Raw genomic sequence first — 16,196 nt, 5'->3', positions numbered from 1 at the left:
GCCGGGCCCGGGGTCCCTACGTCCCCGAGTCCCCGGGTCCCGAGGCGGCCACAGTCCACACGCCGAAGACCACGCTCGCCTCTGCGCAGACGCGAGCAGCTCCGTTTCCCCACCCCTCCCCGCGCCGCACATGCGCGCTGGGGAGCCCGGCGCAGGCGGGACCCACCCCGGAAGTGACCCCCGGAGCCGGCCCCGGAAGTGGACTGCCGTCTCGAGTGGTGAGTGCGAATAGCGGCTGGGGGCGCCCTCGGGTCCCCGGCCCGGGCTTCCGGCTTCCCCTCAGCGCGCGTGGGCGGGCTCGGGTGGCCCGGAGACGCCCTCGGGCCGAGGTCCTGAGTGTGAAACCCTTCCTCCCGGACGTTGCTCTGTACCTGCTGTGGCGCGCGGTTGCACCGAACAGCGTGAGCGTGCGCGCGCGTGATAAACACTGGGTCGCACAGGAGCGGCGTCCTCCTGCGAGGGCGCTCTGGGCGGGCTGGGCCGGCACCGGGTACGCCGTCCGCGCCGCTGCGGACACCGGGGTCTGTCCTGCTCGCGGGCCTGTCGGGAGGAGGGAGGCGTGTCCTTCGGGCCAGCTCCCTGGAGGGGGCTTCCTTCTGTAGAGGGCCCATCTCACGACACGAGCGGAAAGGAGATCACGCTTTTCAACGCAATTCAGTCCCCAGGCAGATATGCTTTAGCAGAGAAAACGTGTCCACAGTTAAGGAGCACAAAACTGATTCTTTTAAAATGACCCTTGCCTCGGTTCCCTTGGATGGTGGTCACGTACGCATCCCTCATTTGAAGAACCCTGCTGTGAAATACAGGCAGCGAGGACACTTTGTTGGGCACGCGAGAGCCTCTCTGAGTCTCAGCCTCCACTGCTTTGGAGTGGGCGTAAAGGGGCTTCTTCCCTGGCGGTCCAGCCGTTAAGACCGCGCTTTCAATGCAGGGGGCACCATTCGAACCCCGGTCGGGGAACTGAGACCCCGCATGCCAGGCAGCGTGGTAAACAAAACGGCATAAAAAATGTAAGGGTGGGAAGTTATGGCACCATCACTTTAGGATACTTTAAGGAGGGTTTGTAAAGGCCCAGTTTAAAGCGGAGTGTGCAGGGAAACAGCAGAGTTAGTGTTTTTATCTGGCGCTAGTAACAGTGGAGTTGGTTCTGCGCCTAGACACCCGCAGGATAAGGGGAGGGCCAGTTACCAAGACCAGCAGAGAGCAGTGTAGACGGGGCTTCCTTGGCTGGAAGTCGACCTTCAGTCAGGATCCAGCCCTCCTGCTTCTCCCTCCAGTCTCCTCCCCACGGCAAGGTAGCTGAGGGTAGGCATGCAGGGTAGGCTCCTGAAACGGAGCAGGGTGGAGAAGGGGTCTAGACAAGCAGATGGGAAAAAACCAGCATGCACTGTTACCCCTCATAGGGTGGTGGTAAGGGATTTTTGTTTGTTTGTTTGTTTTTGGCCGAGCAGCTTGGAGGATCTTAGTTCCCTGACCAGGGATTGAACCTGGGCCCTCGGCAGTGAGAGCGCAGAGTCCTGACCACTGGACCGCCGGGGGAATTCCCATGGAATAAAATTTTAAATTTCCGTAGGAGGATCTTAGAGGAGGCTCCTGGCAGATGATAACGTGTATGGACCAGTAGGACTGATCTTAACACTTCACAGAACAAAGTGGAGCCCTTGCCGTGTATTGAGCGCCTTCCCAGCATTTTTAAAAGCCCCCATCCTGTAATCATGAAGTATGACTGACTCTGGGCCCTCAGCTTTCACCACCGTCCCACCTTTTGTACTCTGCTCTGCTGGGCCCAGGAAAAGGGATGCTCCTAGGAGGAATCTGAGTTCCCACTGCACAGTATAGGCCAGCGCTGTCCAGTAGAACTTTCTGTAATGGTGGAAATGTGCTAATGGGTGCTGGCCACTGTGGTACTACCCACTGGCCACGTGGCTGTGAGCACTTGAAATGTGGCTTGTGTGACTGAGGGACTCAATTTTTACGTTTAAAATTTTTTTAGTTAATTTAAACTTAGTAGCCACATGGGGCTATTGGCCAGAGCAGGTAAAGCATTAGAAGGAAAACAAAGACCAAATAGTCATGTGAAACCAAAGTGAACTTGTTCACGTGCCAAGGGAGAGCCACGGCATGCGTTCAGCAGATTTTTCCAAACACATTGCAAAGGTAAAAAGGAGGAGTACTCCCCATTAGGCAAGATTCAGAGTTCAGGTCTCTGGTTGGCTTTCCGATCGTCACCTCTTTGATTGATCGCTTTCAGGTTTCGTGTTACCGGTGCCCAGAAGCTTGGTTTTCAACCCGGCCGGAACGGATGGCATAGCTCTCCAACAGACTTAGCTGTGGGTGTGCTTCTTTGATGATCAGGTGGTTGTTTTTGCCCCTTGACAACCTGCTTTCACACTCCACTCCCACTCCTCCCATCTGAGAGATCTGTGACCCTGGGTAAGTCACTTCACCTCTCTTTGCCTCCGTGTCCTCAGCTGTACTTTCTTTACAGGGCTGTTATGAGAGCTAAATGCATTAATCCCTGGAAAACACTTAGAACAGTATCTTGCCAGTAGTGAGGTAGAGGTCTTAAATGTTTATTGTTAAACTTATTTCTAGATGCTTTTGTAATTGGTGTCACTGTAAATGGGATTGTTGTCTTAATTTCATTTATATAGTTTGCTGCTAGTGTAGAAGAACACAGTTGACTTTTGCAAATTAACCTTGTAACTGATAACTTTGCTTCTTTGTATGTTAATTCTAATCTTTGTTTTATAGATTTCACTGGAATTTGCTGTGGAGACAGTCATATTTTCTGCAGTTTTACCTCTTCTTTTTTATTTTTTTAATTCTTTATTGCAGTGTCTAAAAGACAGTGTTGTACCGACGTGTTGAACATGGGCACCCTTGCCTTTTTCTCTGTCTCAAAGGGTGACAGTTCTGTCTTTCTCCGGTCAGTGTGGTGTTAGCTGTAGGCCTTCTGTAGATGCCTTTTATCAGGTTGAAGATGTTCCTTTCTGTTCCTAGTTTGCTGTGTCGTTTCATTTTCCTAATCATGAGTGGGTGCTGACTTTTGTCAGGTGTATGTGGTTGTCACCGTGAGATGGGTGAGTGGGTCTGACTGTTGGTGAAGCCTGGGGCTCCAGAGATCATCCTACTTGGTCCTGGTGTGTGATCCTTTCTCTGCTGCTGGGCTCAGTTGGATGCTTTGTCAAGGGTTCTTCACTTCTTATTCATGAAGGATGTTGGGCTGTCATTTTCTTTTTTCGTAATGTCAGGTTTTGGTACTGGGCTTTCGCTGCCCTCAGTAAATGAGTTGGGTAGTGATCTCACTTCCTGTATTTTCTGAAAAAGTTTTTGTAAGATTGCTGTTATTTCTTCCTTGAATGTTTGATAGAATTTACCAGTAAAACAGTCTGAGTCTGGAGTCTTCTTTCTGGAAATGTTCTTTTATAACAAATTCAACTTCTTTAGTAGATACAGGGCTGTTGGGATTTTCTGTTTTTCTTGTGTTTATTTGATAGTTGTGTTTTTCAAGAAATTTGTCCATTTCACATAAGTTGTTGAATATGTTGGCAAAAAGTTGTTCATGGTGTTCTTTTACCCTTTCAATGCCTGTAAGGTTTGTATTGATAACCCTGACATTGGTGATTTGTGTTCTCTACTTTTCTTATCAGTCTAGCTAGAGGTTTGTCAGTTCTGTTTATCTTTTCAATGAGCTAGTTTTTAAGCTGTGGTAGTTTTTCACTTGTCAGTTTTCAGTTTCATTTATTTCTGCTCTTTATTATTTCCTTCTTTCCATTTACTTTGCTCTTCTCTCTGGTTTCTTTTTTTCTTTTTTTTTTTAAATACTTAACGAATTTATTTGGCTGCGCCGGGTCTTAGTAGCAGCATCCGGGATCTTTAGTTGCGGCATACAAGCTCCTAGTTGTGGCATGTGGGATCTAGTTCCCTGACCAGGAATGGAACCCGGGCCCCCTGCATTGGGAGCATGGAGTCTTAGCCACTGGACAACCAGGGAAGTCCCCTCTCTCTGGTTTCTTGATTTGAAAGCTTAAGTCACTGATTTTAGATCTTTATTCTCTTTTTTTTTTTTAATTAATAATTTAAAGTATATTTAGGAAGGATGAAGCCTAGAAGGTTAAAAATTAGAAACTCTAGAATTAGAAAAGAAAAAAAAATACAGTTCAACACAGTTGAAAGCACATGCAGAAGGAAGTTAATACATTATTAAAAAATTAAGTGGAAAGACTGAAATTAGAATGCTAATATTATTGTATCTAAAGCAGAAAATTATTTCTTTCTTCTCCAACTCTAGAGAGAAAGTCAAATTCTCTAATGCCACCAAGAACAGAATAGGGAGAAATGTTTGCAATTAAAGAGTTGCAGTATATAAAAAAGCTAGTCGTTCAAAGTAAGCCAGATTGGTTTGTGTGGTACTGGTTTCCAAGATGACCCCCTATGTAGATCTTTCTTCTCTTTACTAATAGAAGCATTTAGAGCTAAAAGTTCCCCTCTAAGCACTAGATTAGCTGCATCCCATGAATTTTGGTATGTCATACTTTCATTCAGTTCAAAATATTTTTTGATTTCTTCTTTTGCCTATTGGATTATTTAGAAGAGTGTTGTTTAATTTCCAGATAGTTGGGGTTTTCCTAGGTATTTTATATTTATTGACTTCAATTCTGTTGTGTTGTTTAGAGAATACACTTGATATGTTTCTATCCTTTTAAATTTGTTTATTTATTTATTAAAAGAAAAAATTTTTTTTTGATGTGGACCATTTTTAAAGTCTTTATTGAATTTTGTTACAATATTGTTTCTGTTTTATGTTTTGGTTTTTTGGCTGCCAGGCATGTGGGATCTTAGCTCCCCAACCAGGGATCAAACCTGCACCCCCTGCATTGGAAGGCAAAGTCTTAACCACTGGACTGCCAGGGAAGTCCCCGCTCCTTTTAAATTTATTGAGACTCCTCTTATGACCTGTGGTGTGGTCTGTCTTAGTGAATGTTTCACATGCAGCTACAGATAACGTATATTCTCCAGTTGTTGGATGTACTGTTCTATAAATGTCAATTAGTCCATATCGTTGATAGCACTGTTCAGATTTTCTATGTCTTTACTGTTTTCAATTGTTTGTTTCGTTTTTCAACTACTCATTTCATCACTTCTTGAGAGAGTGTTGTGAAAATTTCTTGCTATCATTGTGGAATGGTCTAGGCGCACGGGCTTCAGTAGTTGTGGTGCGTGGGCTCAGTAGTTGTGGCGCATGGGCTTAGTTGCTCCACGGCATGTGGGATCGTCCCGGACCAGGGATTGAACCCGTGTCCCCTGCGCTGGCAGGTGGATTCTTAACCACTGAGCCACCAGGGAAGTCCCCCAAAAATAGTCTTTTATACTTACCATCTCTGTTGCTCTCTCCTCGTTCCTAAAGGTTGGGGTTTCCCTGTGGTGTCATTTTCTTTCTGGGGTACTGCTTGTGGAGACAGTGTCTCCCACCACCCAGCATGTCTTACTTCACTTCCCTCCCTGAAGGATATTTTCACGGGCTGTGTAATAATGCTGGGTGGGACTTTTTTTCTTTTAGCACTTTAAAAATATCTTTTGAGAGGGCTTAATGCAGTGTGGGATCCTGGAACAGAAAAAGGATATTCATGGGGAAACGTGAAATCCAAATGCCATCCTGAGTTTAATTAATAATAACATAGCAGGGTTGGTTTCTTAGTTTTGACAAGTGTACCCTGGTCATGTAAGATGCTAATATTAGGGGAAACTGAATAAGACGTATATGGGAATATCACCTTTTCTGTAAATCTAAAATCATTCCGAAATAAAGGTGTATTTAGGAGAATACATTAACAGAAAGATAACAGGAGGAGGGTGTCCCCATGGAGGGGCGGCCCAGTGGAAGGGGAGAGCACCTACGTCAGGAGGTGAGGGTTTGGTCACTGTCGAGGTTGGGTGAGTAAACATACTGAGGGTAACGGAGCCAGGACTCTGACAGTCAGAGGATGGACTTGCAAAGACAGAAGGAGAAAATTAGGCAGAACCTTGTGGTGTTGAGTTGGAATTGGGAGTATAGGTGTGAACCCATGGTTTTCAAAAGATGCTGCTCCAAAACCGTGGGTGGATCGGTGTAGCAGTGACTACAGGTGTGAGTGTTGTGTGTGGATGCGTTTACCTTCGTCTGCTCCGTCCGCGGAGAGGACCCACAAGCAGCACCACCCCAGGACCCCTGAGCACCCCCAGCACACAGGTGGCCTTCTCAGTACCATTCTCCACTAAAAGAACCAGGGCTCCTTGGAGTAAAGGCTGATTTCAGGGTCAGCCAGGGAAAGTACCCGGCGAGCCTGGAACATTTTGTGCCAGGAAGCAGGGAGATGCTCACAGGTTGAGGGGCACGTGTCAGAAGGACACCGAAGCCAAGGGATGGGCTGCCACTGCCCAAACCAGAGACAATTTGAGCATCGAAGTAAATGGTAGTAACAGAGTGTAGCTAACTGAATAAAATAGGAAACTGAGCCCATGAAAATGAGTCAATGGACAGTTCATGAGGAACGGGATTTGCACAGTCTCAGACCACCTCCCCCGAGGTCCTCGTAGCTACACAGGGAGGGAGGGGCGCCCTGACAGCAGGGAAGCCGGGCAGGGCCCCCCTGCGCTGGAGCTCCGTGTGCAGGGTGAGCAAGGCCCTGTGACTCGTGTGAAATTCCTGCCAAAGGTGCATTGCCCGCGTCTCGTCACAGAGGGACGTCCGTCAGAGGGAAAACGAGGACATGCTGCAGAACAGCTGGCCTGTGACCTTCCAGGTGTCAGGGGCACGAGAGTCAGGGAGGGGCTGCAGAGACGTGACAGCAAAACGCAGCTCATGGTTCTGAGCTGGACACTTTGCTGTGGGAGACGCTATAGGGACCGTTAGCCAAACCTGGGGGTCTGGGCGTGGCTGGTGGCCTGGTTTCAAAGGCCATCCCCCTGGTTCTCTAGGGGGTGCCTCTGTCCACAGGGAGCCACAGTGCCGTGTCCCGGGGGGTGGGTGTCAGGTCGGCCGCTCACCCTCAAGTGATTCACGGACTTTCCTTTGTACTGTTCTTCCAACTTTTCTATAACTGATTGTTTCCAAACAAAAAGCAAAGCTTTTCAGTGCCATGTGGAGGGAATAACTCCCACCAAGAAAGTATTTCCTTTTCAGAAGGGGCAAGAGGTGTGGAGCAGGAGGCACACAGGAGGGGCTTCAATGGAAAAGACAAATTCTGTTTCCTCACCTGCTGTATTGCGCACATGGTGGCTTTATAATTATTTTTAAAATAGTGCGTGTACATTTATATCCCTTCTGTATGTGTAGTTTGCACTGAACAATGGGAGGAAAGCCTCAGTGGTTTCCTTTTATGTGGCACACGTGTGCCTGTGAAGCGGGGACATGTGGAAGTGGGTGATGTTCAGAACAGTGGAGGGGGAGGGCTGTCGTCTCCTGGAGGGCTGGGCCTGAGACGCCTCACGTTGGCCCTCGGCACCTGCAAGATACATAATTGTCACAAGCTGTTTAATGAACAAGCAGTGGTGTAACCAGCTCTTAGTGAATGAAAAGTAGCTCACATGGGCCGGGTACTGCTGTCGTGCTTCCCGTCCCTCCCAGCCTGGTCCGTCGTCAGATGAGTGAACTGTCCTAGGTCACCCTGGGGAAAAGGGGCAGAGGTCCTTGTGCAGAGTCTGGCAGCTTACCCACTGCACCCATAGGAAATATCCCACTGTGTTCCAGTTGGACCATTTTAAACTGTGCAGGATAACACCATAGCATCTGAGTAAATGGGTGTTTTTATTTTTAAGAAATTTTGATTTGAGGCTGATATTTCCTTTTTGATATTTTCATTTAGCAGGTATTTGATATTCTATAGGGAGTATATTCCAGAGTTGCAAGAGATTTAATGATTTAAATCCTTTGTACACAGATCTTTCCCCCAAGTAGCATATAGGCTAAGGAGACTTTTTTTTCGCTGCGCTGTGCAGCTTGCGGGATCTCAGTTCCCTGACCAGGGATCGAACCCGGACCCCCGGCAGTGAAAGCCCAGAGTCCCAACTGCTAGGCCCCCAGGGAACTCCCTCCAAGTAGCATATAGGCTAATAGGGCACGACTCGGGGTGGTAAGTGGTGAGTGAGGTAAGAAAGTCATTCATTGGTTCATTTATTTGTTTCAGAAACACGCACCAGGATTCTCCTGTGCCAGATGCTCACACTTCTTTAGTTTCGGTTTCATGTTCAGGTTTAAACCAGATGTCTTATTTTGCCAGTTTGACTTTTGTTAAGGAACCATGATACGTTCGAGGCTTTTCTCAGCAAGATCCTGGCCGGTGTTGGAGGGCGTGGGGTGCTGGACACCATTGGCACGAGCGTTTCCCAGGCCCGGGCGGCTCCTTCCCCAGCACGCTTCTCCCAGGCTGCTCTCGGTCAGCTGTGCGGGCTGCACCAAGCACCAGGAACCCCCCGGGAAGAAGCTGCTCTCAGAGAAAAAACTGGTGAGGCTTCTAACCTTGAAGGAATTTGACTGTCGTTTCCCCTCCGAAGGCACAGGGCGTTGTTGTGAGCTCTTGTTGTCTTGTCTTCATTTATCCTTGGAAATGAGGACGTGAGGTGAAGGCCTGCGGGTACCAAATACTGGGCTGGCCTAAAACTGCGGCGGACCCGGGGCAGTGCCCAGCGCGCCGGAAGTGATGACTGTGTTCGCTCCCTTCGCCGGGAGGGTGCCTGGGGCTTAGGTATCATTAGCCTGTGTGTCTGAGATATGTACTATATATTCTTAGATACATGTGAATAGTTCTTAATTTATGACATGGGGGGGTGGGGACCGGGGACATACACCTTTAGTTTTATAGTTCCCGAAGGCTTACATGTTTTTTTATTCTGTTTACCAAAACCTGTTTAAAACATGAATGATCTTTAATTAAATTCAAGAATACACGTTTATAATCCACTTTGTTTCCTCCTAAGTGCGGGTTCCAATTAAGGCTCATTAGGGCAAACAGTACTTCCTATGGAAAAATTACTTTGGCAGTCAGCGTGTGCACTCAGATATATCAAGTTTTCACATGGTTTTGTCTCCTCCCCAGAATGTAAACATTGACTCTTAAGTTTTATCTTCTGTACGATGCCCATTAGTTGTGCTTTTTTCCCATCGGGTTGATTTCCATTATGTTCAAAATTGTACATTGTGTTTTTGAAACAATAATTCATGGTTTTTCCATGTGGTGGTGCCAGAGCATCATAAAGTACTTCTGTATTTTCCTTTAAAAAAAGATCTGCTTATGGAGTAGTGGATGGAAATGCAGATGCCCTGGTCCCCATGGAGGGGCCGTGTGGGCGACCACGTCAGCCTGTGCGCACGTGCGGGGAGCAGGTGGGCTCCTCGGGACGGGACGCTGGGCTGGGAGTGGCGCCCTCAGCACTGCACCCGGGCACCTCGGGCAGCTGGACATCTTGTCCTGTGAGCGAACGTTAATGAAATATTAACCTGGTTAGGGGACTTCCCTGGTGGTCCAGGGGTTAAAGCTCTGCGCTCCCAGTGCAGGGGGCTCAGGTTTGATCCCTGGTCAGGGAACTAGATCCCGCATACCGCAACGAAGATCCCACGTGCCGCAACGAAGATCCCGCGTGCCGCAACGAAGATCCTGCGTGCCACAACTAAGACCCGGCGCAGCCAAATAAATAAATGTTAAAAAATATATGTATACATATGTTAACCTGGTTAGTTAGTTCTGATTCTTTAGGTAGGTTGTGTCTCCCTTAGGGACCTGGAGAAAAACTTGCTCTCAGATAAGGGCTCTGTCTGCATCTCCCCATTTAAAAAAGGAGCCCTGTTCAGTCAGCCACAAAAGACTTCTGTTCTTAGTTGGAAGCCTGATAATGGTCCAGGGACTGTCACTCTCATTCTCTCGTCCTGAGGAACAGAACTTTCCATTAGTAAAGACCTGTTATTTCAATAACGTGTTTCTATTTGAAAAAGCTGGGAAGACGCTTTATTTAAGGAGTATCTCCTAAACTGCGTTTTATTTAGGTTTTTAGCGTGGAGTTCGTGACTGGGGTGTGTATTCCACACTGAGCACTTTTTACATCTGCATTGTTGATTTACATTTGCCTACAAATAGCAGTGACTTGTGGGAACTCTTTCTTATATTTGCATTTTAGGAGCGATTAGCAATATTAATATCATTAGCTTCTAATTTTAAAGCCTGTCATGGGTAGAAAAGGTACATTTCAAATGACTGCTTGGTCCTTGGGAGGACTGCAGAGTTACTAACGACAGGCCACTGTGTGCTCTCTGTAGAAAAGGCATTTTGTGGACCATCGCCGAGTGCTTGTCCGAGGGGGACGCGGAGGTGACGGGGTGAGCTGCTTCCACAGTGAGCCCCGGAAGGAGTTTGGAGGCCCCGATGGTGGCGACGGAGGCTACGGCGGCCACGTCATCCTGAGAGGCAGGTGTCCCGAGGGGCGGCCCGGGGAAACGCGCTGTGTCTGCATGCCTCCGGGGTGGGGAGTTTTCATCTTCTTATCCTAACGGGAAGTTGGATTCAAAAACTGACCCGTGGACATCATTTTATTACATTATGTGGATGTTCACGTTTAGATAATCCACCCAAAACCAACTTTGATGGTTTGTTTTTTTTTTTTATTTCAGGAACACAAAGACAGTTTACTGTCAGGGAATCTAACATCCCGGTACAGTCTGTCAAAGGGTTAAATCTGTTACTATCTCAGTCAAGTGCTGAAAGGGTATCGATTGCCCTGACACACATGGGGCACAAATATTAGCAAACTAGTCCCCTCAGTAACCATTCACAGCGCAGTAAGGACAGCTGTTTTCAAGATGATGATGACATTATGGGTAATTTTTGAATTGTTTGAAAATTGTAGTATTTTTTGAAAGAAAATAAGAAATTAGCTTTTTCAGAAAGTCACATCGCTAGTTGAGCGACTTTTGCCACAACTTTATTCCATGGTCCCAGGTGCATTCTTTAGATTTTTTTTTTGCGTTTTTATTTTATTATTTACTTATTTATTTTTGGCTGTGTTGGGTCTTTGTTGTTGCACGTGGGTTTTCTCTAGTTGTGGCGAGCAGGGGCTACTCTTCGTTGTGGTGTGCAGACTTCTCGTTGCGGTGGCTTCTCTTGTTGCGGAGCACGGGCTCTAGGCGCCTGGGCTTCAGTAGTTGTGGTGCGTGGGCTCAGTAGTTGTGGCTTAGGGGCTCTAGAGCGCAGGCTCAGTAGTTGTGGCACACGGGCTTAGTTGCTCCGCGGCATGTGGGATCTTACTGGACCAGGGTTCAAACCCGTGTCCCCTGCGTTGGCAGGTGGATTCTTAACCACTGCGCCACCAGGGAAGTCCCGTCCCAGGTGCATTCTTAACGTTCTTAATCTGAACAAAAGAAACTTAACAACATGAGATGGGTCTGCCTTTGACACAGAGGGAGATGACGCTTCTCGCTCTGACTTCCAGTTGACCAGCAAGTCAAGTCCCTGTCCTCAGTCCTGTCTCAGTACCAGGGCTTTGACGGAGGAGCCGGTGGCAGGAAGAACTGCTTTGGGCGAAGCGGCGCCATGCTCTACATCCAGGTAGGCCATCTGGGCCATCAAGCTCCCAGGTCCTGCCGAGTGGTCCAGAGGGGCCCCGTCCCCCACGAAGCAACCCTGGACGGGGGCTCTGTGCTGCTCTCATACCGTGTGAATGTGTCACCTGTTCAGAAAGTCGTGAGACGATGACATTTACAGCGAGGGGCCCACAGGTCTCCCCCGCTGTCTCCAGCCCCGCGATCTGCCCCCGCCCGCCCCCTCAGGCACCTCCCTGTGAGCGGAGAGTTTGGGCTCTCAGCATCACTCGTTTTCCAGATGCTTTTGTTCACCCTCATGCTTTAGACGCGCTGTTGGGAAAAGCCATTTATGCAGTTTGCCTGCAGTGCAGTCAGCCTCTCAAGCCCTTTAGGGCTGGGCCCTTTCCCAGGTCCTTTGTCCCTCTGTGGAGCTTAGTTGTGCCCCTTCTCATGCTGCCCCTATAAGCGCTTGTTATTTTTCAGGTCCCCGTGGGCACTTTGGTGAAGGAGGGGAACGAAGTCCTGGCTGACCTCTCGCACCCGGGCGACGAGTTCATCGCAGCGCTGGGTGGGGCAGGCGGGAAGGGCAACCGCTTTTTCCTGGCCAACGACAACCGCGCGCCCACGACTTGTACCCCCGGACAGCCGGGTCAGGAGCGGGTCCTCTTCCTGGAGCTCAAAACAGTGGCACACGCTGGGCTGGTGGGTATCACCTGAAGCCCCAGCGGGAGGATGGCGGGGGACATGCCAGGAGAGCGGCGGCCGGGCAGCCCACTTGGCTTCGTCAGGAGCCCTGCTGTCCCTCATCCCCGGTTCCCGACCCAGGACCCCCGACCTTGGCCGTCCCCACTCTCTTCCAGGTCGGATTCCCCAACGCAGGGAAATCCTCGCTTCTCCGGGCCATTTCCAACGCAAGGCCCACTGTGGCCTCCTATCCGTTCACCACCCTGAACCCGCACGTGGGGGTCGTTCACTGTGAGGACCACCAGCAAATAGCAGGTAGGACGCCAGGGTCTCTCAGAGGGTCAGGGTGACGATGGGATTCAGAGCGATGCTTATGTAACTCTTAGGTGTAGCGTTGTTTTCTTCATTTAAAAACTGTCGTTCTCTATCAGAATCAGGTGTTAGGTTTGCTTCCCACCCTCTCCCCCAGGCATCTGCTAGCGGCAGTGCAGGAATTGGAGTTTAAATTTCAAACCTGGGGAAATTATTCCTTTTCACCGCCTCTATTCTTCTCTTTCATCTGTGGGGAACTCGGTAACGTCAGTCATGTGGACAACATGTGATTTAAAAAGCTTTCCCTGTACCATTTGGAGAGAAGAAAACTTTTTCCAGAAGATAATGTACCCATTAAAAATAGTAAGCCTGCTGGCGATGTGATTTGTATAGCACTTTATATTTGCAGAAGACTCTATCATTTCTATCGGTAATCAAATTATTAATAGAGTACAGGAAGCCGTTTTCCCCTTTTTTGAATCATTTTTGAAGCCAGAAAGACTGGAATGTGTTAAGTAGTTCTTATTAGACTGATCTGTCATCATGCCTGTCAACCAAATATTTCAAAGCATTAGCAAAACTGAAAGCTGAAATGCCTCGGATGGCAATTGGCCTGATGCATCACTGAGGCAGTAAATTGAACGACTTCACTTGCAAGGTGTTCTTTGGAAGGAGAGGATCAGAGCTCAGAGGTCCCAGGTTCCCCTCCTGGACCGTCTGCTCTTCTCCTCCGCAGTGGCCGACATCCCGGGCATCATCCGCGGAGCCCACCAGAACAGGGGCCTGGGCTTGGCCTTCCTGAGGCACATCGAGCGCTGCCCCTTCCTCCTGTTCGTGCTGGACCTCTCGGTGCCAGAGCCGTGGACGCAGCTGGATGACCTGAAGTACGAGCTAGAACAGTACAGGCAAGGCCTGTCCGAGAGACCCCATGCCGTCGTGGCGAACAAGGTCGACCTCCCTCAGGCCAGAGCCCAGCTGCCCCAGCTGCAGGCCCGCCTAGGCCGAGAGGCCATCGCCCTGTCGGCGGCCACCGGCGAGAACCTGGAGGAGCTGCTGCTGCGTCTGAAGGAGCTGCACGATGACCACGTGGCCGCGGAGCTGGAGCGTGGCCGCCAGCCTCTCCGGTGGTAGCGGAGGTGGTAGGCTCGGCAGGTGGCATGGGCAGTGCCCGGGCAGGCTGACTGTGACCGGAGATGAGGAAGGAGCCCCGAAGAATCGGAGGCCTTGGTGCAGCGGCCTTCCCACCAGCTCAGGGCTCCCCCACCAATGCGCCCCTTGCCCTGGGCCTAGGACCTTGGGGCGGCGGATGCTCACGCACCCGCCGGTCTGTTCCCAGTGCTTCCCGCGCCCGCCTGCGTGCGACTGACGTGCTACGATGGGCTCGTCTGTGTTAATTGGCCCCTGATTAGCAGGGACCACACTCTGCCTGACGTCACCAAATGCTGCCGAGGGCACACGGTGGATGGGAGCCGGTGTTGCCTGCTGACCCTCGGGTGGTGGCAGCTGTCGCAGAGGTGGGCCCTTGATCCCACGGCTGTCGACACGCCCCGCGAGCGCAGTTTTGCGGGATGCTGTGTCTGCGGCGCGAGGGCCGGGGGAGGGAAGCACTTGCAGGCGCCCAGTGGTGAAGGAGCAGGTGCGATCCTCTTCTCAGGTGCCGCCGTCTGGGGGAAGCAATGAGGGTGACACCCGCCCTGTCGTCCCAGACGGTGCTGTGCTCTTTGGGAGCCGAGCTTCACGACTGAACGCTCCCAGTATCCGACCCAGGGACGCGTGGCTTCTGACCCACTTAGTACACACGAACGGGTTATTAACTGTGGACTGCGGGTGGGGCATTGCAGCGCCGTCCCCCAGGGTAGCCAGTGGCTCAGGTTTGTGCTTCTAGGCGTCGATGGGAGCCGCACCCGCGCCCCCAGCGTCCCCTGACTGCAGGTGCCCCGTGAGGACGGTGCAGCTGCTCCTAGCCTTCTCATCTGGCAAAATGGTCTAGAACTTTTGTTTCCCCCAAATAAAGTCTGATGCATCGGACGTGTCCCTGAGGGCCTAAGGAACGAGTGGAGAAGGGACCCGGGGCCCTTTGGGGATCGGCCTCAGGGTCCCGAGGCAGCTGGCTGAGCCGCTGGGTGCACTTAGGCCAGCGTCTTTTCCGCACGTGGGGGTTGGGCAAACCTCGAATAATAAGCCAGCGCCTGAGCTTTCAGGAGCAATTCCGTTTTGATCTGACGTCAAATCTGCAACTGGAACAAGAGTCCTTTACCTGAAGCTTTATTTTAAATAATGTCTTGTAATTTCAGAGGTCCTTGTGTTCTGGAAACCAGAGATGGGTTTTGCATGTATTTGCTCTCTCTCAGGCCACCGCGAAGAGCAGCATTAATTATCCATGGCCTTTCATCTTGCTTGCTGGGCGCCCACCACATGTGCTCTTCAGAGGGGAGACACTCAAGATGCCTCCCGTGGCTGACGCAGAAGGGGCGCCCCAGAGGGCAGAGGCTCTGTCCTGTTCTCGACGGTGCCCCCAGCAGCCTCAGGACCTGACCCCCAGGGCGCACCAGTACATATTTGTGGAATGAGCGGGTGCATGGCGGCCGATGTTAGGTGCATTTAGGTTTCTTTGAGTTTGAAGACTGTTTAGCAGGCGGGTGGATGCCGAGCGAGAGCCATGTCCCGCTCCCCCAGGCTCAGCCTCGGCCGGGCCCACCTCTCCTGGCCCTTCCCGCTGAGTGATCTGCTCCAAAGTCTGAGCAACTCTTGCTTCCTGGATCAGCCCGGGGCACCGCCTGTTGGCCTCTGGCCCCTGGACGGGGACGTCGCTTTCTCATGTCACCCTCCCTGTGCCCTCCCCACGGCCGCACCGGGTGGCCTGGGTCTGCGTCAGGCCAGCGGGGCGTGGGCTGTAGGGCCAGACGCTTGACCGTCCCCGTGGGGCCCCTCGTTCGCTGGGGGCTGGCACAGCCCTGGGTTGTTTCCTTGCCTGGCTTTCTCTCTACCTCTGCGTGGTGTTTCTGTCCCAGCGTCGTCCCTCCCCTACTGGTTTCATCTCCCAGAAGCTCCAGCTGCCAGCCTTTCCCTGAGATTTCTTCTCTGTGTCCTTGGCCCTCCGTTCCCATGCAGGCGGTGGGCTCAGCGCCTGGCGGGGCCTCCCGGGGCGGGGTGGCCGTCTCCTCCCTGGTCTCCTCTCCCTCCCGCTTTACTCTCTAATTCATTGGCAAAGACCCTATTTCCAGATAAGGTCACATTGCAAGTTTCCAGTGCTTGTGAATTCGAGGGTGCCCCTCAACCCAGTCAGCACCCTATTTTAATACCCTGCTCAGGCCCCTTCGTCTCCCCGCACGACAGCCCAGGTGCCGTAATCCCTGTATGCACGGGTCCTTCCTCCACCCCATCTGGGCCACCCTCTCCCTCCAGCAAAGCCCCAGCCCTCGCCAGGGCTGGCCTGGCCTGCTGGTTCCTGCTGCCCGTCCCCTCCCTCTGTCCTCTGCTCCAGCTGTTTCTTGGCTACGCTGAGGACCCTCCAGGACAGCAGGCTTTTGTGCCGCCAGTTCCTGTGATGCAGGTGCCCTTCCTCAGACACCCTATGAATGCCCCCCAGCTGGGGACCTCTCTCACCACCTGATCAAACAGCCCCACCCACAAGGGCCCTGCCCTGCAC

At 51.0% G+C, this 16,196-nt stretch overlaps 1 protein-coding gene across 4 annotated transcripts; it reads left to right on the top strand.

The window, feature by feature from the left end:
• The first annotated feature begins 83 nt into the window (after positions 1-83).
• Positions 84-14,579, top strand: MTG2 (mitochondrial ribosome associated GTPase 2). Of its 4 annotated transcripts, none has more exons than XM_036824648.1 (8): positions 84-218; positions 2,252-2,433; positions 8,262-8,486; positions 10,292-10,439; positions 11,461-11,576; positions 12,035-12,253; positions 12,412-12,550; positions 13,284-14,579. In XM_036824648.1, exons 3-8 carry the CDS (start codon positions 8,283-8,285, stop codon positions 13,676-13,678), a joined length of 1,221 nt encoding a protein of 406 aa, XP_036680543.1. In that variant the 5' UTR covers positions 84-218; positions 2,252-2,433; positions 8,262-8,282; the 3' UTR covers positions 13,679-14,579. The 4 variants fall into 4 exon arrangements, with proteins under 4 accessions (XP_036680543.1, XP_036680545.1, XP_036680542.1 ...); XM_036824650.1 differs by lacking the exon at positions 84-218 and adding an exon at positions 229-401 and having other exon boundaries at positions 8,278-8,486; XM_036824647.1 differs by lacking the exon at positions 84-218 and adding an exon at positions 229-401.
• The last annotated feature ends 1,617 nt before the right edge of the window (positions 14,580-16,196 follow it).

Source organism: Balaenoptera musculus, chromosome 15, assembly GCF_009873245.2.
Source record: "Balaenoptera musculus isolate JJ_BM4_2016_0621 chromosome 15, mBalMus1.pri.v3, whole genome shotgun sequence".
NCBI lineage: Eukaryota > Metazoa > Chordata > Mammalia > Artiodactyla > Balaenopteridae > Balaenoptera > Balaenoptera musculus.
The sequence above is the reverse complement of the archived record's forward strand: the minus strand, read 5'-3'. Positions and strand labels throughout refer to the sequence as shown.